At 41.0% G+C, this 25,698-nt stretch overlaps 1 protein-coding gene and 1 long non-coding RNA gene across 7 annotated transcripts in view; one reads left to right on the top strand and one right to left on the bottom strand.

Annotated features, from left to right (window-relative positions):
- unc5a (unc-5 netrin receptor A) overlaps positions 1–25,698 on the top strand; it is a 187,729-nt gene that overhangs the window by 29,557 nt on the left and 132,474 nt on the right. The window contains exon 1 of one of the 6 annotated variants that reach the window (XM_037076277.1): positions 9,463–9,582. The exons of 1 other annotated variant lie outside the window; for it this stretch is intronic. In XM_037076277.1, coding sequence (XP_036932172.1) covers positions 9,558–9,582 — 25 coding nt within the window. In that variant the 5' untranslated portion in view covers positions 9,463–9,557. Of the gene's footprint in view, positions 1–9,462; positions 9,583–17,266; positions 18,127–25,698 lie in introns of those variants that run through there. 4 more of the 6 variants (XR_005070979.1, XM_037076275.1, XM_037076278.1 and 1 more) reach the window with 4 other exon arrangements.
- Positions 17,323–18,594, bottom strand: LOC119007017. Its single transcript, XR_005070980.1, has 2 exons — positions 18,272–18,594; positions 17,323–18,152 (listed from the first exon to the last, which is right to left on the bottom strand). It is a non-coding gene; the product is annotated as an uncharacterized LOC119007017 (long non-coding RNA).

The following is a 25,698-nucleotide window of genomic DNA, read 5'->3' as shown; positions in this document are numbered from 1 at the left end:
TGTCTTCTTTCTAATACCGGCTGTGACAGTAGCCAGGCTTAACATTAGACCTGATGAATCGATCACGGAGATCATGTCTGATCCCTCCACATCTGTCCGAGTGTTATTGGGATGGCTATATATCGGAAGCTGGGCAGCTGCGAATCCCAGGATGGCTGATGCTTCAATGTCACGAAAATAATGAAGTGTCAAATAAACTGTGTTATAAATTGAGCTCATTTGAAAATAAATCTAAAGAATATTCAGTCAAACTAAAGTGAAAAACTGCAGCTGGAAATCTTATTCAGCAGCGAAATGTCATCTCCATATCTTCACTTCTCCTGTCCTATTTTAAATTGTATCATCAATAGTCTAGGTCTAACAATAGCACAATAAGAATCATTAGAATCAATACTGAACTTCAGTTTTATTTCGACTTTCTACCAGATTAACCTTGTTTGGTTTTATAAAAAATATAATAATTTACACCTGCCTCGTGCTAATTGTTGAAATCCAGCAGCGTAGGCTACTCAGGATGTTTAAGGGGCAGTTGCAAAATAGAAAAGGCACCGCGTGTCTGTGGGGAGCAACAGTACGCAGAAAGCTGTGATGTATTTGAAGTGAAGAGAGGCACTGGAGGGGCATCCTGGAGGGCACCAGGGGGAGCAATCGCCTTCATCACAAATTAGTAAAAACTACAGAAGAAAAATACCAATATGTCATTAGCAAATACAAAAACTGTACTGAGCCACAATATCAGTGAAGGTATTTGGGGGTTTGGGCAGCTGCACATCTGCTTTACTCACACCTCACATCCAAATTACAGTTACTTGCATTCAGTTTCAACTGACCAAAAGCTGTCCTGTGTTTTTGTTCTCACAAACAATTCTAGATCTGAAACACAAACCGATGCTATCAAAACAGAAACAGATTGTGTTGAATTTCAATGTGCTCTGTGTCAAAATGTTAGCAAAGTTCATGTCTAATCTAATTTCGCAAAACAAGTGATGTTTTCACTCCGGAAATAATCCAACTTTAACCGGGAATATACTGAAGGTCTTAAACATCAGCTTAACGAGACGGTTGCTTAGTGCCACATGCTGTAAGTCATGCTCAAACTCCTCCAGTCAGTGCAGTAATACAGTATTTAAATTAGCTGCTGTGTGATGTATGACAGGTGCTAAAACAGAATCATCCCATTATACACACTGTGTGGCACTGTTATTCCTGCGTGGTTCGGGGTTAGCGGGGTTAATGCGGGACGTGGTGGCTTGTGTCCCGAAGAGAAAATGAGTTTTTCAGGTGAAATATCGCACGGAAAAGCCGAGAATACCGCGCAAAGAGCAAGTGATCAGGATACTTATGGGAAAGTTGTCTCACTCGTGATGAGTGAAATAAATCCTTCAGTGTGAGGCATCATATTGTGAATCCTAAAAAGGTAGGTTCACCTCAGGGGAACCTTCAGTGAGGTGTGCACAAGCGGCTGATGGATGCCTGCCTTTACTGATGGCCTTAAAAAGCTAACCTGGGTTTGTCCTAATGGCACCACGGTCTGATGAATACATATCCAGTAATAGAATGTGTGTGTATGACTGTGCGATGGGGTGTGTGCGCGAGATCACATGGCTCATGAGAAATCCTCCATAGGGATGGGTTCCAGCAGATTGGGCTGCCGTTAGGGAAAGCGCCGCCACATCCAAGAATTTAGTTCTGAGCCTCGATTTCCTCTCTGGGCTCGCTGTGTGTTTGTTTTTCCTAAACATTGTTTACTTTCCGAGGTGCGCGTGTGTGTGCACATTTGTGTTTATATTAGTTTTTTATAGATCTGACACGAAAACTGGGAGCCTGGCGGAAATAAAAATTAAATCCCAGGCGGCCTCCGTTCCATGAAAAATAGATTATCCTCAGAGTGGGTAACTGACAAGGCTTGCGTCAGGTATTTTTATTCCAGGTAATGTTTCCAGTGACACGACTGACAGCGCCTCCCATAAACAGTGCGAGCACCAAAGCCAATACTACTGCATGTAGTAATTAATGCAATTCACCAGCGCACTGATTCTAACACGTGAAGGCTAGCAGAAATAGAAAAATAAATAAAGTCAAGGTCAGAGGGCCATTTGAGGTTATTTATGTATGCAGCTGCCGAGTAAGTAAGTCATGCCCGGCTCTGTTTATTCGCTTTTTTTAAATATTTGTTTTTCAAAGAGTAGCCTCCCTTTCCTGCACTTAATGCGACTTTCTTCTTTGGCCTCATCAGCAAATATGAAAAAAAAAAAAAATCAGCCCCGCTGGGTATGAAGTAGGTCAAACTGTTAGTAGTTAATTTGGGCTTGGCTCAGACGGGCTTGAAACAGCACTTATTTTTCTGTTCACTTAACTCGCACTCTCTGGATAATAGATGATGCTGTCCAAAGCCCTTAATCTTATAGCTTTCCAAAATGCCAAACTTATATATATATATGTTTTTTTTCTCCAAAAATGCATAATTTCATGCTCTCTCAGTTAATGTGAGGAGCAGTTGTTTGTACTGTGTCGTATGAGAAAAGCACTTCATTCCCCGTGTCATTTACTCACGACGGTGTAATCTGGGGTGTGTCAGACAGCGTTGTCACCGTCGCCGCATGTGCATTGTTGACGCTGTTCCGGATCCGTCCTGCTGTGTGTGTGCAGCACATGTCAACCACTTGTCACGGCATTTCATGCTCAATATCCGATCGTCTCTGCCACGGGGAAACTTCAGTGTCTCCTTTTTCTGACACTCTACCAGCTTCATTCAGTATGCGAGATCTGGAATGCAGGATGAGGCGAAATAAGATGGCGGACGACGCCTTGATCACTGATGTTAAGTGACAAGTCAAGTGGGTTTATTAAAAGCTTACAACCAGCCAACCCACACTCGTGCTGTTGACCTCCCCGCAACCCTGCAAAGGACGAAGTGATGAGAGGTAGTATAAAGAGTGAACCATGTCTATGGAGGAGGCACTGCTAAGTTAGTGGAGTTATGTAGTGATTTTAACCAAAACCGCAACTACCCCGGACCAGGCAGCTTTCTTGCCTGAACCTAACCAAACTCTTACTGTACAACAAGCGTCTGTTATGCGCGTCACTGTTACGCTTCACAACTTGTTGTTTGGGAAACGGCGATGCATGTTGCTTGCGGGAGACGCTGACAATCGCCCTATTCAGCTGTTTCGGAGCGAGGATGTGTAGAACGAGAGATAATTGCAATTGATTCTGTCATGATAAACAAAAAACATTATCTGTTATAGTGTTTTGTGTCCGTCAAAGTGGTAATACACAAATTGCAGTGCGTTTTTTAAAGATTTCCTTGTAGCGCTCCGGCGGGAAATGCAGCACATCTCAATCAATAACATTAATATTGTGTGTTGAACATGCTAAATGAAAACAGGTTAACATGTTAATATACAACGATGTATTACATATCACACGACATGTCCCCAGATGGCCTTTAGTTAAAACTCCAAGGCTCTAATTTATGCCACTTCTCATCAATTTACACATAGATAGATAGATAGATAGATAGATAGATAGATAGATCAACAGTTTTTTGGGGGGTTTTTTTTTGCATGAGGCTGCACATTTAAGCATCTTATATACATCTTGGGTGACAACACAACACTGAGTGTTTTTTTTAATCAGGCACATAAGACTCCAATGTTATCTACTTGGGTTGAAGAGGGATCTCTAATTAAAATGTGTTACATGATATATAGTTGTAAAGGTAATTACAGCTATTTGGTACAGCGCAGTAAAAATTCATTTGACTTCAGAGCAAAGATTACTTGCTTTCTAAATACAATTTTAATTGGACATTCATCTAGATCCTACTGGATATTTCGGTCATTCACAGAGCAGTCTGAAAACGCATGGACTAATATAGCTTGTGTGTCGCAGCACAGTTCACTGCAGACGTAATTTAGTTTTTGATTACTATAACAAAACAAAATAACAAAAAAAAAGAAATCAACCAGTGAAAAAATTTTAACAAAGACAATTTGTTTTCTGCGAAACACATTTCTTGATAAAATATGAAACATAGAATCGGTGTGAGTCACATATAATACAGATGACAAATAACTTCAGTGCTTGAGATGAACCTGAGGCTATATGAAGAAAAATAATGGGATTTAAATATCATAACAGACTCTCACAGTCGCTTAAGGTTCACAACCATCAGTGGTTGACTGACAGTTTTTGTAACACTATTTGGATTGTCAAACATTGCTATTTTGCATCAAAATGAAGATTTAACCAAACCTCACTAGGAAATTGGTTGTTTTTTGACAGATCTTGTCTTAACCATAAGCCAGAATGTAGACAACCCTGATTTTTTAGTGACACTTACCAGACTTTGATTAACGTAATTATACAGCTCTGAAATAAGAATTCACTTTGTACAATTACATTAATATTAAAATTCAGCATCCTATTTATTTTTGTCCTTGCTTTTTGTTACTACCAAAGCAGAGCAAACCACGATACAGTATGTGTTCATCAATTAACAGACAAACATGCACACACAGGCTATTGTTCCATACAGTGTGCAGACTAACTATTGCACCACATAGTGTTTTTTAGTATCCCCCGTATGAATCATGGTCATATGCAGCATGCACAATAAAGTTTGAAACAGCTCTAAAATCTGTCAGTTACATTAAGGTCTGAACAGCACTGGTGTGATTTACGACATCCCAAGTTAATGCAGGCAACAGGAATGCCACACAGATGGGCTGTAACTTCCACTCTAAGTGACATATATTGGTTTTAATAGACTGAGAACTGTCTCTAACGCTCCAATACTTTCATTTAGAGCCTTTTACTGCACCAGGTCTCAGGTCTTACTTTGCTCACAGTCAACATCACTGAGGTGGCTTCAGACGTTTACTTATTTTTTTATTGGGATGTCTAAGATGATGTGTAAAAAAAGAAAAAAAGAAAAAAACATAGGATATCGATCTGGTGAAGGTGAAGTGGTGAAGTGTGCTCTCTTCTTATTTTCTATACTTGACCATCATGCGTGTATTAATGTGTCGTGCTGATACCATGGCTACACACCAAATAGGAACCAGCGAGTTAACGGACAGCATAGCGTGTAATCATGTAAAAAATGTATAGTTGCTATGGTTACCAGCAGTTTGATACCGGTTGCTTACTGATGACCAGAAATATGTGTTGTGTTCCAGTATATCGGCAATCAGACAGAAACAGAAATCTGTTAAATGCAGACTCGTGCAAAAATCATTACATTATTATTATTATTATTATTAAATGCTTCTGAAAGCCAAAGTTATTTGTCAGAACATTTGATTCATTGATTTCTGCGAGAAAAAACTGTCATTTAACAGGCAGAAACCTCGGAGCAGAACCGGACTGAATGGTGGGCGGCCATCTGCCTCGACCGGCCGGGTCGCTGCTTCTAGAATAACTTACCACACATGGCTAAAGGGGTGTTTCTAATATTTTGTCAACCTTGATACTAATTATAATAATCAATAATAAGATGTGTGGTAGAAATGATAATCAGAATATGAAATTTAGCAAATGGTGCATGTTTATGTAATGCTTACAAATTCTAATAATGGGGAGTTAGAGTGAAACTTTTACTGACAGATGAAGTCTCCCGCTGGAGGAGGATAAGCAGCCTCAGCGAAATGGCAACCCAGAAGTATCCATATATTAATACAAACCCTGTACAGAGGGTACCTTAACAGAAATTGGAAAATCAGAGCCAGAATGAGAAACAGAATCAGATTTTCCTTTATTTGTGCCGCAAACGGGGAAATTTCTTCATCACGGCAGCCAAAGGACAGGGTATTGTAATAAACAATAATAATATTAAAAGAGTAAACAATACAAGCTTCACCCATATTTCAAGACTGACTGTCCTACATTGTTCAGAGATTTTTTTTTATTTTGTTCTCACTTAGTCTGAACATATTTTTGCACACAGATTTTTTATTCTTGTTTTGGTAATTTGCTTCACGTTGCGGCTGGGTTCTCTCACAACACTGCACTGTAGCGTTGTCCATAAAAACACCCACACAGACACACACACACACATGAAAAAGTCTTTGTCTAGCCCGTGTTTGCTCATCGACGGTATAAAATACCGCTGTAACTTCTGTACTGATATGCCATCCCCTCTCATAAATCCCCCGGCCCTATAAAGGGGTGCAGAGCAGAGGCATGAGGGTGAAAAATGAACTCCATCAGGAAGCTGGATAAAATTTCTCTGACACACACAACCTTGGTCCAGTAAGAATATCTCTGTATCCTGCTGACATGTGATCTTCAGAATCTATTCAGGACAGCTCGTCTCGCTGAACTCTAAACAAGTCCTTTCAAGCTGCATCATTCATCAATTTCAGCCCTGTTTGTGGGCTACAGATGATACCCCACAAGCTCAATAGCTGCCAGACATTTAACAATATGTCACACGGCGGTCTCTCCGACAGCCCACACTTAAGGCTCTTACTAATCCAAACGCTTCAGGTGTTGACAACGTGAAGCGCTTAAGGCCGTCGAGCAAAGCTGATCACATGGTATTGTTATGATGACAGCGCTTCATCAAAATCCATCGTAGGTGAGCTTCGTAGGATCGTCATTACCATTCTTGGCTAGTCTGTCGACCGGCAAAAGCACATATTTTTCTTTCTTTTCTTTTCTGTTTTTTTTTTTCTTTCTCTTTTTTTTTTTCTGGCTAAATCTGTCTTTGTTTGTGATGATGGTACAGTACCGCCGAAGCACTTTCTGCTGATGGAGAGGTTCAGCAGATAAATGATGAAAGGGATTTTCTGGGAACCGCTGTTATGGCTCTTTGAACTATTTTTACTGCCTTATTTTCCATGATTGCTGGGAGGTCCGACTCCTCTCAGACGACCTCGCTGCGGATGCTTATGAAAATTGTGAGGCTTGTTTACTTTTAGATGTCGACGTATTATGGTGTAGTAACGAAGGGTTGAATTAGTTGTTCCGCAGTTTGTTTGTTTTTTCCTGATTTTGCGCTGTAAACCATATTTATTTTGAACACTAGATTAATCAGATATGGGCAGCATGAGGCGGCATGTGGAAGAATCACTTGTGGAGAAACGTGTCCAGGGTGTTTTCTTACCTTTTTGAATGAAAACAAAGTCAATTTATTATGCACTGAATGAGAAATTGTGCTTTTATTCAACAATACTCAATTAACCACGATGCATCTGTTACTGCTGTTGAAGTCAGAGACTGTTTTTTTCCAATTTAATTATCATCATTTTATTTTGAAAATTATTTCAGAGCCATCAGTGATAACTACGATAGTGCAAAAGAAACTGAATGGATTCCTCAGAGCCGAAAGCAAATGTGTTTAGTCATCACATCTTCCCTTGATGATCTAGTCACAAAATAACACTGCCTTTACTTTCTGGCTGCTCGGGGTCCCACAGACCCCACAGTTCAATGTGTAACAATCATGATAATCATGATAATAGGAAAATCATCTATTTTTCTCCAAATGTGTTTGAAATTTGTTCTTTCTAACCTTGTTCCATCAAACCCAATATTAAAACACTATATTAGCATTGAAAGTGGTCACCTGTTCCTTTGCCACATACTTGCAAACATGACGCAAAAGATGACCACAAAATGTGATTATACAATAATGTTTATTGCAGTTTGCATTTGTGTATTTTGTTTATTTATGTTCGTGTCTGACAAGGTGCAGAATGCTATCTTACTTAGTTGTGTTCCCTTTGGTTGGCATTGTCCACCGTTATAAACAAAATATTCTGAAAACTACAATGAGAGAAGGGCAAATATTTGGTAAATCTTTCTATAAAACCTAAAAGTGTGATGTATTATAAGACATTGCAGAAAAACCTATAATGCATTTTCATGCACCTACAGCAATGGTATTATCATAGTTATAAGGATTTGTTTATAATCATTATTCTTAATAACAGTAATCATAACTTGTAATCACATTAAATCTGTTGTTTGTTTTTTTTTCCAATTTACTTCAAGCAAACAATGACCAATTATAGAATCATTACCTATAACCAGCTTGCAATGTGTGACATCTACAAGGCAGGGATTTTCATTACTTTATTTCAACCACCCCATGGTAGTTGAATGATAACTGACTGACAATTGACTGTGAACACCAATCACTGATATAAAGCCTTATATAACCCTTTCTTATGTCTGAGAAATCCCAGATGGACCAGACAAGTCTAAGGGCCAGGGTTGAGGGAATTACTGTATTTTTATTTACATTTATTAGAAAAACGTTTGAACAATTAGTCTACAATTTTGTGGATAAAGTGAAAAAATGTGGAGAATAAAGTTGACATTTCAAGATTAAAGTCGACCTTGAGTCAACAAAACACCTTGTGTAAATGAATTGGTGAAACTTCAAAATCAACCTTACTATCAGAGATTTTTTTTTTCTCTTTTGGCTCAAAAACACAGTGTAGTTGTCAGTATCAGGACTTTGAGGAGATTGTGCCATGAACTGCATAAACTGAAAACCAACACAAAATTGTATTTCAACTTTATTCTCAACATTTCAACTTTTTTTCTTGAAGTGCATCTCGTTTTATTTCTCACCTCTGGCCCTAACACCACTCTGTACGATGAGAAATATCATGTCACATTCTGTTACAAGTTCAATGTCTTCCAATTAATTTTCATGAAATTAAGGAAAAAACATTAATGAAGTGATTTAATATATTTTCGGCATGTTTTTTGAGCTGTTGGAGAGGCACGCAAACAGTTGCTATGTCAAGGGTTGTTTTTTTTAATCAACATTCATAAATGTTCTATTCTGCGTCTAATTGCACTCACCAGCAAGAAGAACAAACACAGCATTTAAAAATGAAAATGAAAGAAACTTTACTATTTCATTCACAGCCCAAATGTAATTCATTTTAAACACTATGTCTATGGAGTATCATGATCTATGAGAGTGTTTTACAAATCAGAAACGATATCCCTCATCGAACTCGAGAATGTGCTTTAGAAATGGTTTGATCTGCCACAGTGACACACTCGGGACTCAAAGGTTCAACAACAGCCCAAACGGAGGCTCGAATATTTCCTTTAATGAGTGCCGCTTGTAACATCAGTGCCTGTTGACCTAGACCGTGTGGTTAAGCTCTTCAGCTCATGTCAGTGTTTCCAGTTTCCATTAATATTCTAATATGCTGTACTGAGTTTGAGAGTTGTGAGTGCTGCATTCAGCTTGCAACAGCTCGGATGAAGTTAGCAACTCAATTAGAAATCCACCAATGTCACTAATAGGTGGGATGTGAGGCCTTTTCAACTGCAGAGTGTATGTGATCTCTGCGACCTCACCTTCAGTCACAATACTGAGAATAATTCAATTCATGTTAACTTTTACTAAAAAATGCCTGTGTGTGCGTGCATGTGCATATGCGTTCGTGTATGCATGTGTGTGCGTGCGTGTGTGTGTGTGTCACAGAAGAAGCAGAAGAAGTCCAGAAAGCTGTCTTCTACCCTCCGCTGTTGTCCAGTGTCAAATTCAAGGCTTTCATTTCTTTGAATTTGCCGGATCAGTCATGCAGCCATCTGTCATTTTATCAGGTACAGTGCCAGACTCATGAGTGCAGTGCTCAAAAAATAATAATCTGTAGTTGTTTCATGAAATAAAAGATTTAATTGTTCCGGTGAAACTTGCCAAATAGGAAAAAATTAGTCATATGGCCTTGAGAACAACCCTGCCTGTTAAGTTTTTTTTAATTTTTTCTCACATCACAGTGATGACATGAAAACACGTGGGTCGTGGGGAAAAAAAAAGGAAATGTGAAAGAGAAAGAGATCAAATGACCTTAATCTTTACCCTGCAGAGAACTAAGCTCACGAAAAACATGAACATTTAAATCCGTGCTGGTGAGAGTTTAATGTGTGTTTAACGTTTACAAATGCCTCAGTTAAAATCATTTTCTTGACTCAAGTAAAGAAAGAAAGCAAAAAATGTAACTGTACTGACGCTTTGGGACTGTAGGCCGGGTCGGCTGCCATCTGAAAGCTGGGAATGACACTCAAAAATCAACTGGAGCTTTAATAGTCTAGCACGCAGGCTTTTATTGTTTACTGTGCTTGTTTTTGCCGCTGACAGTCTGAGACTGTCATTCTAAGTGTCCAACACATCCTCATATCAAAATGACTGAAGCGGTTGATTGCCAGTGACTCCCAAAATGATGTTGTTCACCTAGGACAGTTGCAACATGTCGGCAACAGGCATAACGGACCTTTGCTGCACAGCTGCAGATTGGTTAGGTTTAGGCAATACAACTACTTGGTTACATTAATGCTTTAAAACGGCATGTTTATGCAATACAAGTATTTGGTTAGGTTTAGGAAAAACATCATGGTTTGGTTTAAAACAAAGTATAGGTAATTCATAAACTTGCATCAACTTGACTTTTGGTTTCACGCAGGACACAAACAGTCTTCAACTGGGTGAAATCACTGCTTGTTGACCCGTCAGTCCACCTAGTCCTCCTCCCTTTGCGAGAGTTGGCACTCTTACACCACGTCCCCTGACTATGTCACATAATATCGCTAGTGGTTCAAAGCCACCAGACTCTATTGAGAAAACAGCATTTTTATCTAGCACAACATGGTAGTTGCTGCCTCGATCAGTTAGTTTGTTTGTGTTCTGACCAAATCCCTCGTCTACCGGATTGATCTACTCAACCAATTCCAAAACTTTTGTGTCCTTATTCGACATTTAGACGTCAAAAGAATGTAGCATTATGGCCCATAATTACCCTTTAAGTGCCTCAATTACACGACCTCTGTCATGTTATAGACATTATTTTGTTCCTCCAATACTTTGTGTAGTTGAAAATATGACCTCATGTTGTCTCTGTGTGGTATTTTTTTCAGCCAGTGAGGTTATTTGCTGTAAATGTCACCTGGGACGCTGAGTGACAAAATAATGACAACCTTTTTTTTAAGGCAGAGCAATTTCCCAGAATTGAATGAGGAGAATGTGTGCAGAGTGAACAATATGTGCACTCGCCTCCCGATTGGTCTCTGTCAATACCATTCTGACATCTCTCCAAGAATGTGTTCAGACAAATAGATTGGACGTCTCACAAACAGAAGGCTGAGAGGCAAAATAAGGATTTAAACACATACATGCACCGAACACTGGCCCCTGTTTATTTTGAAACTCTCTTTGGATAAATGCAATCAGAGGCAAAAATGGATCACATTAAGGCAATGTCAAAACACGCTGAACCGGGTTTCCAAGAAACGCATTTCCGCTGGGATATACGGTAATTGCAGCATAAATCTAACTGAGAGCTGGCTCATACCTACGCATTTAGAAAATATTAGTTAATTAAAGTGTCATTGAACCGGGTGGGTTGTGTGACAGAAAAATCCATTCATTCCATTAACACGGTAACTGTATCTATTTGCATGTCAAATGTCAAAGAGAGTATTGAGTTGTGACGTTGACAAATACGCGTCTCATTTATTGTTGTCATGTGACACTTTTAGCCATGTAAAGCGGATGGTTGGAGTCACCGAAGGTTATTACTTTTGAATTTGAACCAATTACACATTATCAGTCCATCTGTTTTTCAGCTATTTGCGCCACATTTTTAATGTGTTAATTTTAGAGGTGCAATCTTTCGTGTCTTTGATAAATGAAAATCATCCTCCGGTATTTTTTAATTTTTTTTTTTTCAGGGCTGAACACGGAGGCAGGTGTGTTTTTGTACGTCTCTGGTGTTAATTAAATGGTTCACTGGATTTGAAAATGAATTTAAATTTCAGTGACACCCCGGATTGGAAAAAAAAACAAAAACAAAAAAAAAAACATCTTTTCTATGTGTGAACACAGACAACATTACCAGATATTTTTTGAAGTTATAAGCAGCATTAACATATTTTTTTCTGTAAAAAACAACAATATTAAGTTTACAGTAAGTCATTATGTAAAGACATTAAACCTGAGCACTCTGCTCCAAGGAAGGTCATTTAGATTTGCATTACAGTAATCCATCGTGCTACATTAGCAGTGGAGAGACACAGAAGTATTCATATCCTTTGCTTCAGTAAAAGTAGCAATAACACTTTATATGTAAAGCACAGGTTAATTACTATCTGTGATGCATTAAGCAGCATTTTAATCTTAATGTTGCCGCTAATTTAAACTACTTTACATGCAGTTGGGTAGTTTATGTAAAACTATACATCATATTAAATGATTAGTTGATAAAGATTAAATCATTAAGCAGCCACATAATTGATTTATTGTTTTTGAAAAGCCAACCAGTCCCTGATGATCTGCTGCTTCTCTCTGGTTTATATCATTGTTAACTGTTTGAGACAAGACGTGTGAGGATGTTACTTAGGAGTCTAGTTCATTACTTTTGGAATTCATTACTATTTCCTGATGTATATTAGACCACATTTTTACTTTATTAACTGAAAAAAGCCATTACATTAACTTCCTAGTTCTCAGAAGGCCTGTCTGATGGTTGTTATGCAAGTTTAACATATTTTTACACATTTTGCTCTTTGTACAGGCGGTTTTTCCCAACTAAGCGTTTTTTGTGCACAAAGTTAGTGTAAATAAGAGCTATAATGAGTTTATGTTTCTGTTACTCTCAGGTAGAGGTATTCTGAGGTCACAAATGTGTTAAGTGTCCATGAGCGGACATGTAACGTGGGCTCATTGTGTTTTCCAACTAAGAGAAGCAATTAAATGTCATCCAATGCCAGAAGAGCTTATGGAGACAAGAGTCAGTCTGGTTCTTTTAATAAACAGTGTATTATTGTTGCTGATTGAATGGCAGAAATGGGGCAAAAGTAAAAGATATTACGAAACAGAACCGCTGAAGGGTGTTGTGTGTGGTGGCTCTGAATGTCAAGAACACAACAACATTACAGGAAACACCGCATTTCACAAAACAACAGCACTTCAGAAATCCTTCTGGAAGTATCGTAATGAACACAGAAAAGAATGAGTGTGCAGGATTTCAAAGTGAAACTCTTCTCAAACTGCTGCTTTTTTTTCTTCTTCTTTCTTTTTCAAATTGATCTTTAGGTTTTAAATTCCAGGTAACATTTTCCTGGAGCGGATACATGGCATTTTGAAAAAAAAAAACGAAGCTCCTCAAATGTTAAATGTTGCTGTGTGACCTGCCTGTGTGTGACTCCCACACTGTCAAATCCCAGCAGTGCCACAGTGTAGATGAGGTTCTCCTATCACAGTCTCAGAGCAGCTCTGGGAGGAACCGACATAAAAAGCAGGCAGTCATAAAACATTCAACATCATTCAAAGCCTCCTCTCCCATGCACGCTTAGACAATGTGACATTCAAAACAACTAGAGAATGTCGGTCCAGGAAGCAGATTTCAGGAAACCTCTTTTCTTTTCTTTTTTGTTTTTTAGAATAATGAAATGTAGAACGGGGGTGGGGGGGGGGTGAACCTCTGAGAAAACATGCTTCAGCTTGACACTTTATACCGTCATTCATTTTCTGGTGAGGAGGTATATCAAATGTTTCTGAGTTAGTTCCAATAAAGTCGTAACATTATTCTTTGTCAGGCGTACGGGAGTTTGAGTTAAACGCGTGAATGTTCAAAAACTGAATCCTTTCCGAGCGAATCACGCCTCATTTAGCAGTGATGAGAACACCTATGGCTACCTTTAAGATATGTTTCCCGGCATTCAAATCCAAATGAACGAGATGTGCTACCGCCTGCACGCAAATCTGTCATTCACCGAGTTCATTTCTCTTCTTTATTTTATTGTTTTATGGAGTCTTTAAAATCTAAGCACCCCTTTTTCCTTCCTTCGCACCCATTAGAGGAAAACAGCTGTGAGGCAATTCTGTGGGAAAAAAAAAAACAAAACAAAAAAACAAAAAAAAAAAAGAAAGCAGGTTACCATGTGTTGAACTGTTTAAGCACTAAGCAGCGGGTTTGATGAATTACAAGTCAGTTAGTCCATTTTGCTGACAGAATGCAAATTTATTTATGACCCTGAGACTGAGAGAAAATGAAATCATCATATATTTCCAAACACTCACGCGGTGTTTTAGATTAGGGGGGAATCTATTTGGGATGGAAACACATTCCATGAATAAATTGTTTGAATTCTCCCTTTTCGAGACAACCCGTGGCTCCAACATCAGCCGCGTTTCTTTCGACAGCGTGCTCTCGAACTTGCGAGAGAATGTGAGGAATCTGCACGAATGAGGAAGTCTTTAATTTGAGGGTGCGAAGTCAGGACACCCCTTCTCTTCCTCCGAGTCAGGAGAGTTGTCCTTTGAATCGAACACACCAAATCAAGTTTAATTTTTAGAGTGTCTGCTTTTGATTTATAGTCATGGAATAAAATGCGGCCCATTTCATATGATTTGCTGGTTATCCCATTTTACATTTTCATCAAATCACATTCTCGGGCCATATCTGTAAAATTGAGAAATCGTCAGAGCTGAAGTGGTGGGATATTGGAAGTTCAGCTTCATCAGCAGTCTGTGCTGCTGAAATGAGAGACCTTCAGTAGGCTCCTTCATCCCCCCCCCCCCACATCCCTCCCCTTAACTTTCTTCCTCTCTGTTTTTTAAACCCTCCATCTCTCGCTCTCATTTGGTTTTCGCTCCTCACTCAGCTGCACACGATGGGGAGAGAGATCACACCGAGGCTATTTTATCTCCACTTGTGTGACATAATTTAATTAAACAACGTCGCAGCTATGCAAAGCATTTCTAGATCCTAATGTTTTTTTTTTCTTTTTTCTTTTTTTTTTTTACGAGTGTGTTGAGACCGATGGATACAATAACCTGGAATAAATGCCAATGTGTATTACTAATGTTATGATGATGATGATGGCTTTTATAGTAAGAAGATAATGTGTGCCTCCACATCTGTATCATGAATATATATATATATATATATTTCACAGAGAGCTGAGGATGTGGGTCCCTTATCTATTATAATCTATAATAGAGAGTGAAGGACCCACTGGAGATGTTATGATGTTAAAGTAATACCTACTCTTCCAGCCTTAAATGGGACTGTTAAGCTCCTAATTAATTTTCCTAACCCCATATCAATAATATTTAATTAAATTGATACACTATTGATCATCGTGCAGCCATTCTGCATGGTAATTAATGGCCAAAAATGCTGTGGCATGCAAATCTGAACCTCGATTTCGTTCTCATTGGACTGCATCCTCATAAGTGGTTTGCAATGTAATATGCAATCCGCTGATGGCTTATTAAGATCTTTACAGTCATTTAATCTGAGACTGTGGTCAATTATATCTCTCTGGAGTAGCATTGCAGTTTAATTTGATATAAACAAAACAATAGGCTGTGAAGCTGTGGTCATGATGGAAGTTGATACACCCACTCTGTCTCTCTCTCCCTCTGTCTCTCCCTCTGCCTCCCTCTCTATCCACAAGTTTGTGCTGGCATGCAGACAGTCTGAGGCTGCACTGCATCCTCCTCCAGGGACCTTCCGCGCTGTTTGTAAACAATAAATAATATTAATTTCATGCCGGACACCTTCGCCGGATCGATGCTCATCGACCAGGCGAATCAGTTGTCTTTATAGGCTGCATATGTCGGGGGGGTGTAATTGCACAGTTTATGGAGGGACCGGGGCCACACGAACACCATAACAATCTGTAACACACAAATGAGCCTCATGTTTTCTTAATCGGTCACCGAGTCCGGTCTCTTTGGATCGCAGCCGCCGTGAATAATTCAGGATGATACAAAGACAAAACGGCCTCGGTTCTGTCTCGGTTTGGTGATTGATTGCGGGAGAACACGCCGCTTCAAGTCTCAGGATATTGTAACTCAAGCCAGCTGACGGAGAGAAAATTAATTACAACATCACAAATCGATGAACAAGTGAATGTGTCAACTCCCCAAAGAGCCGTGATTGCTCATTGTGGTCTGATTGAGGGTGCAGGAGGAGGAGGAGGAGGAGGGTGGGGGGCCGGACCCAGAGGAATCAAGAAGGGGTGGGGGGTGCAAGGTTGTGCCCTGCTTTGACTCAGCAAACACGGCACGGCAAGAAAACACACCCTGATAATTCCTTTACAAACAGCTGAAGCTAAAACTCGCCGCCTGTGAGAGGGGAAATTATAACTGACTGTGCATTTCTGTACACATATATTCTCAGATCCTCATTTGAAATGCATGTAGCTCTGGTGCTTTTTTTTTTTTCCAGAAGCCGCGACTGGAGGAGACCAGCTTGCACCGCCTGATAGGACACAGAGCAGATTAGCAGAATGAGAGAGATCATTACGAACAACCTCACAAGTGACCGAGGCTGAGTCATTCTCTTCGTGCGTTTGGCTGCTGCGCGTCTGCTTTGCTTACACATCAACGCAGAGCCCCCCTCCCCCGTTTAGGACTTGATCGTAAAGAAGTCCATAGCTGCGGGGCTCTGCATGTATACGCGTGTGTGCGTGCGTGTGCCTGTGCTGCCACTGTGACTGTGACTTTGACCTTTCGCAGGGGGATGCTGGATGGAGAGAAGGCGTAATGAGTTTGTATAATAGCTGGGCTCCATCTGAAGAATCATCCATCTACATGAGCCCCATAATTAGCTGGTAAGACAGTGGTCCAGTTCCCACTTATTATTCTGCTAACTACAATGAGGGAGTGGAGAAATAAGATAAACAAAGACCCCCCCCCCCCTTCTCCTCAGAAGTGTATTAATAATCTGCTGTCGATTCTGGCAGCGTTGTAAAAAGGCATGGCTGAATGGTCTGAAGATCACTCCACTGACACACACACACACACACACACACACACACACACACACACACACACACACACACACACACACAAGAAAATAAGGGAAAAAGCTACCTGCAGCATAAGTCACAATCCTGGTCTGAGTTTGCTGACAGGTGTACCCTCTCGTGGGAGGGCTAATCCTCATGCTTCTTCATCTGTGTGTTTTGTCCATCACTGACGTGCCTGCAACCGACAGGCGCCCCACCAACAGAAAAGACAAAGCAGAGGCATATTTAACTGGAAAATCAATGACATGCAGATGTGATCTGTGTGAATTTGTATGCAAAGCACCGATCTGATTCCTATCATACAAGGACTGAATGTCATATCCATCATTTTCATGTGAGGCAGAAAAGATATGAAAAGCATCGCTTGGAAAGAGACACTGGTGAAATAATTTCCATTCTGTCGAGCATTGCCAGTATGTGGTTAGTTATGCTTATTCAAGATATGTAAATGTTTGCCCAAGAAGAGAAAAAAAAGGGGGGGGGGGAGAGAGTTATAACAGCAGGGCGCGCGCCGTGGAACGCTCCGTGTCCCAGTGAGCACGCGGGATCCGCTCCTGGTTTTGCTGCTCGGGCTCATCGCAGCTCCTTCTCTCTACCTTCCCCGACTCTCAACACTCCAGCATTGCTGTGCAAGCAGATGTTCCTGCTCTGGTTGCCAATTCTTACAATTTTTTCGCATTCGGGAGAAGGTGTTCTTTCGCGGGAAGGCTACAAAGTGACAGGAAACAACAGAAGAAGAAAAAAAACTGCCTCCCTCCTCTGCCTGGTGAGAGAGAGAGGGGGAGAGTTGTGAGCGGATAGCGGCTTTTTTGTGTGTGTGTATATATATATTTATATGAGTGTGTGTGCGTGTGTGTGTGTACGCGCGTTTGTGTGGACAAATACAGCATCAGTCAACCCCGCGGCTGGCTGGCTGGCTCGCGAGCGAAGGGAGCAGTTTATTTACCGCCACCACACCTGTGATGCGTTGTTCTGAGCAACGAGGACGCACGACCGGGATACTGATGGCCACGGTACGGCGGGAGGATATGTGTTGAGGAGAGAAAACAACCACACACAGACAAAAAAGGACTTGGGCGTTGTGTGAAAAAGGCGTTTAGTGCTACAGAGGACACTCTCCGGACCTTTAAAGAAAGCACCAGTGTGCCGGCGTCCCCTTCTCCGCTCCCGTGTCTTATTTATTTATTTATTTATTTTTTGTTCCACCCTCCGAAACTTAAAGCTGATAAAGACCCACGAAGATGCCCTCACTTCTGGGCCCCTTTGTCCGCTGTGGGTTCGGCGCTACGCTCCTCGTGCTCTGCCTCGTCCTCGCTGGCTTTACCTGCACTGGTGAGTTCTTTGAGCAAGCCTCTTGTCTGTGAACGAAGCAGTTAATTAATGTGTATGTGTGTGGGGGGAGAAAAGTGCGTACTAAAAAGGCTACAAGTGAGAAGTTGTTTGCTAGTTGTTGATTTTTCTTTTCTTTTAATCTCACCGACGTGTCGCCGCGGCTGACGGAGCACGTTGTTGGTTCTTATTGTTCCAGCAGTGAACTAATGCGCCTTCAAGGTTACATACACGCGAGGCTCTCTCTCTCTCTGTGTAGTAGCCCTCTGACGTGTCCACCAAGGTTAAAACTTGAGGGGAGGGAAATGTCAGCTAACCATCGTCCAGCTGTCTTCTGGTGCCCACTGGTGTGTTAAGATTTGGGCAGCATGTGTTTCATCCCCGCCGCCGTGGAAGGGAAGTTGAGGTTGGCTCACACCTGCACTTAAAGAAGAGGTGTTTTGAACAGACGGGCCCGTGGACAGTAAAACAAAAAAGAAAAAAACAAAAACAAAAAAAAACCGCAGTGCTCTGTATCTTCTTTCCACACTGTCACATAAACAACCTTTTATTGCATTTTTTTTCTTCTGCGAGTCTAATTTCCAATATAAGAAGATATCACCCCCCGCTAATCATTCTGTTATTAAATCTTTTGAGCTATGTGACCGAGCGAGCCGTATATCCAGAGTCGGTGCGAGCGGGATCGTTCAGCTCCACGTTTCTCTCCCCCGACCAGGACTCATTTCTGCTGCATTTGCAGTATATGGTGACAGCTTTACGGAGTTGGTTGGACGACCTACTCGCACTGATGAGTTACATTTTATGATGCAGCCCCCCCTTCTTGGCCAGACGCTCCCGATTGCATGCAAATGTGCTGTGATGTACAAAACAATCGCACAGCAGTGGAAAAGATAAGTTTCCTCCTCAGCTGCTAAAGGTGAGCCCCCCCGAAAAAAAGCAAATTCAGACATGGAGTTGTCACCTCACACATCACACGTCCTCATAATGATGGGTTGACAGCAATACATTTTAGTTTCTTTGCCAGCATGACAGAGTGCTGGCTGTTGACCCTTAATATAACAGGTCACTGAGGGGCACAGGCAAGTCAGTCATATCAGATTGAATCAATGCGATCAATTGCCCTTTTGCCCATAATGCACCACTTCACAGTTCAGCCTTTTCCCTGTTTTTGTACACTTTACTGATCCCGACTGACGCTTAAATATCGCCCTAACAATGCCACACAGCTGGGAGCAGCTGGTGAGGTTCCAAAACGCGAGAGTTTCACACATCATTTGCCTCTCGTCGCTCTCGTTTCCGAACTGTTAACCTTGCTTTGGACGGAAGGCAAACATGTTAAAGTTGGTGTAATTGTGTCTCTTGCTTCAGGACACTGAGATGATGAATTAAGAGGGCTTTTCTCTTGCATTAATTAGTGTATAATTATGAATATATTAGGATTAAATAAACAGTCATGCTCCAGGGACGTCATATATCAGGCTAAGTAAGTAGCAGTGCGATGGTATTTACAAGTCATTTTGTGATGCATGTTGATACTGATGTATTTCTGGATACTGGCGTACAGTATATGGACGGTGTGGTGGTTGGGGTGTGGATGCCTCACAGCAAGAAGTTGCTCGCCTCCTCTGTTCTGTGCGGAGGTTGCATGTTTTTCCTGTCATTACGTCAATTTAAGACTCCCACAGGTGCAATATTGTCTGTGTCTGTGTTCGCTCTGTGATAGACAGGGGCTCTGTCCAGGGTGTTTTCCTGCCTCTCACTCAGTGCATGCTGGGAAACGTTCCCAGCCCTTCTGTGACCCTGACTAGCAATGAGCCAGCGCATAAAATAATTGAGTACAGGTATATTGGTAAAGTCAGTCTTATCCTATATGTAGGCAGACCCCGCTCTTTGTGTCACTGTCACTCTCTATCATGTATCAGGTCAGTACAAGCATCCTCATAAGCTCCCATCACAGCTTACAGGCTACTTTGTTATAGGACATAGTGAGTTCCAGAAATGGATCGGAAAGGTAATTTTGTAGCCAATTCTTTCTACATCAGGGCTGGGACAGTCTCAGCTGAGATCAGTCAGCGAGCTGTCCTCTGTAGAGAGGCAAGGCGCTGACTCGGCATTCGCCTGTATCAAAAGCCGACTTGTCTTTTTTGCAGGGAAACATAACTCAGTCAGTAATAAAGGTAGGCCTGTCAATCTAGATTTGAGCTAGCCGAGCACTTTCCCTTTCACTGTGTTGTGAGTGATCTGACGGGCTGGACAGAGGGGGGAAAGTACGCTTTCAGCCTCAGGAACAAAGAACTGTACTGCTTTGCCTTTGTATGTGTGTGCACACCACTTGATGTTTTCAGGATGCGAGGCGTGTGTGTTTGTGCATGTGTGATGGAGAGGGTGTCTCCACAAGGATTTGCATACATGCATTTCTGCTGTGTGTGTGTGTGTGTGTGTGTGTGTTAGCTGTTGTGTCTGCAGATTATTCCAACTCCTGTTGTTGCTATTTATCTAAACTTTCCTGTTGGTCTGTTGCCCGTTGTTAGTCCCTTGTTACTTCCTCAAGAAAAAGACCAGCAAAACCCAACTATCCATGCAGAAAGAATAAAAATCCTGGATTTTCTTTGTTTTTCCCTCTGCCCAATGAGAGCGTTGCCAAGCAGTTGTTGTCTGGTTCAGCAAGGGAGCATGGGATTTGGTATCAGGCACCTTCCTACTCGTGTGAACAGTCACCTCAGAGCAATTTCCACGGGGTGTAGACCTAGTGATGATGCAAGGAGATGGTCATTAAATGACAACAAGCTGAAATCTGTTGCGTAATACAGTAATTTGCCCAGTACCATTTCTTGGTACAGTAATTTTTTTTTTTTTTTTTTTTTTGCCAGGCGTCTCTCTCATCATTCTAATGTGAATCATCCCAGAGTTGTCTTTCTCGCAGCCAGTTTTGTCTCTCCTCATTGACTCACTAAAGAATGCGATAAGGAGGGCGAAAGCTGAAATTAACATAATTTATTGGGGGAAATTGCCTTCTGGTCAGAGGAATTTAAAACCACTTCATTTCTGTCCCATAGCTAATGCATGGCAAATGATCACCATGTATTTGCAGGGATATGGTCTTTTACAGAGAAGTGATAATTTACTACCAGAAAGAGTTTTTGTTCCCTCTAGTCATGGGAGATGAATTCAAATGACACAGACAACGGGAAGAGTTGTGCACTAGGGAAGAGTTGTGCACTAGGGGAGGGAAATATTTTATAAAATTATTTATTTTGTCAACTGCTAATACTCACCCAGTAAATTAGCATGATGTACAAATGCAGAATATATCATGCAAGGAGGCAATTACACTTCAGAGAAAAAAGGTAGGGGAAAAAAATGTTAAATTATTTCACTCCTCAGGAGTAGCAATGCTTGTTATGTATTGTATGCTGCTTCCTGAATTTGAATTGGGCAGCATCACACTGAAAGAGACTTGGAATGACTTATTTGATAGACAGAGCAGATCAAATGTATTACATTTTTAAATACACTTTCCGTCAATGTATCAAAAAAAAAAGAGGATGAATCCTCTGCCTGTCCATGTCTCGTAAAATGTAAATTCTTCAAGTAGAGTTACTGTGATTAATGGAGGTGGAGATAATAGTTCAACGTGAATGAATAAAAGGTAAATAGTGCGTGTCAACACAGGTCAGCTTTAAACAATGGAGGAGCACGCGCCATTTGGTGACAAATGCCCAGGCACCTTATCTTTCGGAAGGCTATGTCCCTGCGCTTATCATTTGCAAATGGCAATCTTGAGGAGTACTGGAAGGACACAGGAGATGCCGAGGACACACGGAGGATGAACCTTGCAGAGGGGAGGAGTTGGGTGTTATTTTCTGCAGTCTGTGCAGAGGCCTAGCGAAGGCACTACATCTCTGTCAAACTCTGCCCTTTTGTTTCAATTACCCCATTTCTATGATTCAGGTCTATGTGAGAGCGCTTAGGGGTTGAAGTTGGGCTGTTTCCTATGTGATACAAGATGCAACGTAGTCACTATATGTGCTTTTTTGTATCTAGGAATCATAAAATTGACCTTTAGCCTCTGATGTGGAATGAGATTACCCTATGTTTCAGTGTTATATATAAATAGTGTTGGGGTGAACTTGTTTGGGTGGTGAGCCCCGCCATTAGAATGGCTAAATCTTTAAGAAAAGAAAAAGCGCCAGCTGCTTGCTTGTTAAGGTGGGACTGTTATCATTAGGAGCATTAGCGTTAGGGCAACCTGCTGTTTTCTGCAATAGGTGGTTAGCTTGTAGGTTCCTGTATTTGTTTCTTATTGTGGCAAGGATTATGAAAATGGTAATGCGCATCCTGCAATTGGCCACCTGAAATAGCCAGGCAGTGGCAAGCTTATACCCGCAGCCTACATCCAATGAGTCAGATCAATGGGAACCAAGACCATAATTCATAGAAGGTTGCAGTGTCTGACATTGTATCAGCAATTGACAGATTGCCCTCAATCTCTGCTGTTGTGTATCTGTGCTGCCAACCATCATGTGCCAGCACTCTGCCTCATATAACCAAGGGCCACCAATGAGACGTCAGAATGAGCTTGTTGAGCTGAGTACTGAGTCTTTTCCTGGAGGGTCTAATCAAATGTTCTCTTTCCTGGGTCATTTTCTTTTTCTCTCTCTCTCACACTCTCACACAGAGAGAGAACATGCATTGCTGACCTTGAACCCTGGATGCCACTGTGTTCTCTTGCTCGGAAAGAATTTCACCTCAGCAAAGAACAATGGGATGTGTCAAGGCTGATGTTTCGCAAGTCAATCACATGAGAAGATAGAGCTGCCAAAGGGCACTTTGCTGTAGATTTTTCCCTCAGAATCTCTTGGCCACGATTTTGCCAAGTGTTGTTGACCGGGACAGGTTTGGTGTGTGCTAGCCTTAGATACAGTATGTGTTTGAAAAGGCCCTCTTTTTTTTGTAATGTTTGTTTTTACTATACATGATGTGCTGCCTGGCTGCTCACTTTGTACAGTGAGAGTGGTGATGTGTTAGTAGATGTTTCCAGATCCATCCTGTTCTCCAAGTGATCAATACTCTTCTCCAAATGGTTAATTGGCCATCAGTCACTGTCAGAGGAAGCGCTTAGAAACCCAGAGGTGTCTTGGTGCAGCTCATAATAAGAGAGTGTCCAGTCCTCTGGGTCCTCTTCTGGCCTTTACTTCAGGCCAGGTGGTGGCTGGGGGAAAGCGGATCTGAATGCAATATGGAGAGCCATAGATTAATAGTACCTTAGTAAGGCCGCCAGGGAGTGATGTGAAAGCCACTTCCACTTCATCATATAGTGAGTGAACTGGAAGGAAAGTCTGCAGAGCATGCGGTGGGAATGGAACTTTGAGATGGTGTGAAGGTCATTCGATGTGAACTGGCATTTGGCAGATTTCATCAGTTTATTGTCATTGTGTATCACCATTTGTGTCATGTAAGTATAGATTTCAACACTTTATTGTAATTTTAAACATCCCTTATTATATAAAGGGATAGCAACATGTCTTTGTTTGGTTAGAAAGCAGGTCTAGGTGCTATATAGATACCATGAAAGTATCAAAATGCTCAATCCACAGAGAAATGCATACAGCTCATATTCAGAAACTGTGCCCTCAAAAGAGACGTAACAGCTTCCATAAGGTTGTGATATCACAACTATACAGTCACCAGCAAAAACACCGGCAGACCTATAGCGCAATCAATGTGTGCAGTGCCTGCTCAGACCTGTCAGAGCTGACCAAGCAGACCAGACTGGACTTTTCGGAAGGTTGGCTTTAAAGAGACAGGCACAAAAACACACCCAGTCAGCTGAAGCTCAATCGTAGTGCTGCAGCAATGGACGGTAAGATACAAAATAATGTAAACATTTTCACATACTACACAGCCAAAATAATGTTAGAGCATGATCAGCTTAATATCGATCCTTTTTTAAAAAAATAAATAAAATAATCTCATTCTAATTTTAACAATGCTGTTTTTCAGCTGCTTATAGTGAGAAGTTACAAGATAATGACTCTTTTGTCTGCTACTTCAACCTTGAAGCGAAAACACACCTCCAACCAAACGTATGGCTCATTGTTATGCTTAGCCCTGTTTAGCATGGCATGTAAAAGATATAATTAGAAATCACCTAAGGCTACCCAGACAGCCCTGCTGGCGCTTGATTGGCAAGGGTATCTGAGAAAGGTCTGGCTCAGCCTGAGCCAGAATTTGTCATCTTGAAGTGATTTTGTTGACAAGACAGGAGGCACAGTGACCTTTCCTAATTATGTGTATGTGTCCAGGCAGTGATGCCTTAGGCAAGCAATTCAACTGAGTCAACAGAGCCGTGACTCTGAGCACATTCAAGCCCAGACAGCATGTTTTGTGATGTAAGGTTAGAATATGCTGGGTTCAGCAGCAAGCTTGTTAATAATTCAGTATTGATACAACGTTACTGATGTCATTTGTGTCACCTTTTGCTTTCTGAATATGTAAAGACAAAAACTGAAAGATCATGTCGGATCAAATGGGTTTTTTTTTTGTTGTCTTCCTTTTCCACTTGTACCTGAAATCATCACTAGAAATCCTTCTGATGTTGTGCGACGCAAGTTGATACCCACAAAACATGAACCATTTATCATCCACCCTAAATGTGTAGCAGCAAGGGAACGGCCTCTCTGATCTATGTAGGTCCCCGTGTTATTGTTTTTCCCAAACAAACCATTTCCTGATGTGAAATGAGGTCTGAACATTACTGATTCAAAGCTTAAAACTAAGCAGCAGATTTTCTTGGCAAGGCCATCAGGAACACTGTGCTCACAGAAAACACATTCAGGCCCCTACTCCAGCAGAATTAATCATGACAACACGGATACCATTGAGGCTAGACACTCCCTTTTTTGTGCAGCACACCTTGCACTTGATTATGGCTTTTATAAATTTAAACGTCCACTGACAATGCATTCATTTTGAGTCAAAGTGTGTTGTCATTCCTGCACTTTCTAGTCAACAGTGCTTGAATTTAAAAAGATGAGCACAGAGCAGCTCTGCTCTGGCATTGTTGTTGTTAAGTGTCTACTGATTTACAGTCCTGTGAGGCAGAATTAATATGGAAGGTTTAGTAAGGTTAGAGAAATTAATGATCATAATTTTAAGTAATCAGGAGGAATGGAACTTATTTATTCGTGGTACAAAGTGGCATTTATTCAAATGCTTGAGCGGAGATGGGTGGAAATATATTTACATGTCAATCTCCTTAACCTTAACAAATGTCACAGCCTCGTGAAAGGAAAGGGTTGAAAATGCCTGTGTGTCATGTTTCAATCACCACTGATTGGACTGTTTTGGCAACAGTGATTTACACTATAACCTCACAAAGTTGTCATCACTGAATGAACACTATTCTTACACCAAAATTAGCCTCATATATAGATTTAAAAAAAAATAATAATAATTTTTTAAAGTAAACCTGCTAGAAATAGGCATTTGGCATTACTTTCATTGTCACCAGACAAGTTTGCTGAATTTACATGTTTGTTTTATTTGTGTGGTAGTTGTTCTCTCTTATCAAGG

Source organism: Acanthopagrus latus, chromosome 18, assembly GCF_904848185.1.
Source record: "Acanthopagrus latus isolate v.2019 chromosome 18, fAcaLat1.1, whole genome shotgun sequence".
Taxonomy (NCBI): Eukaryota; Metazoa; Chordata; class Actinopteri; order Spariformes; family Sparidae; genus Acanthopagrus; species Acanthopagrus latus.
Note: the sequence above shows the minus strand (reverse complement) of the source record. Positions and strands in the feature narration are given on the sequence as shown.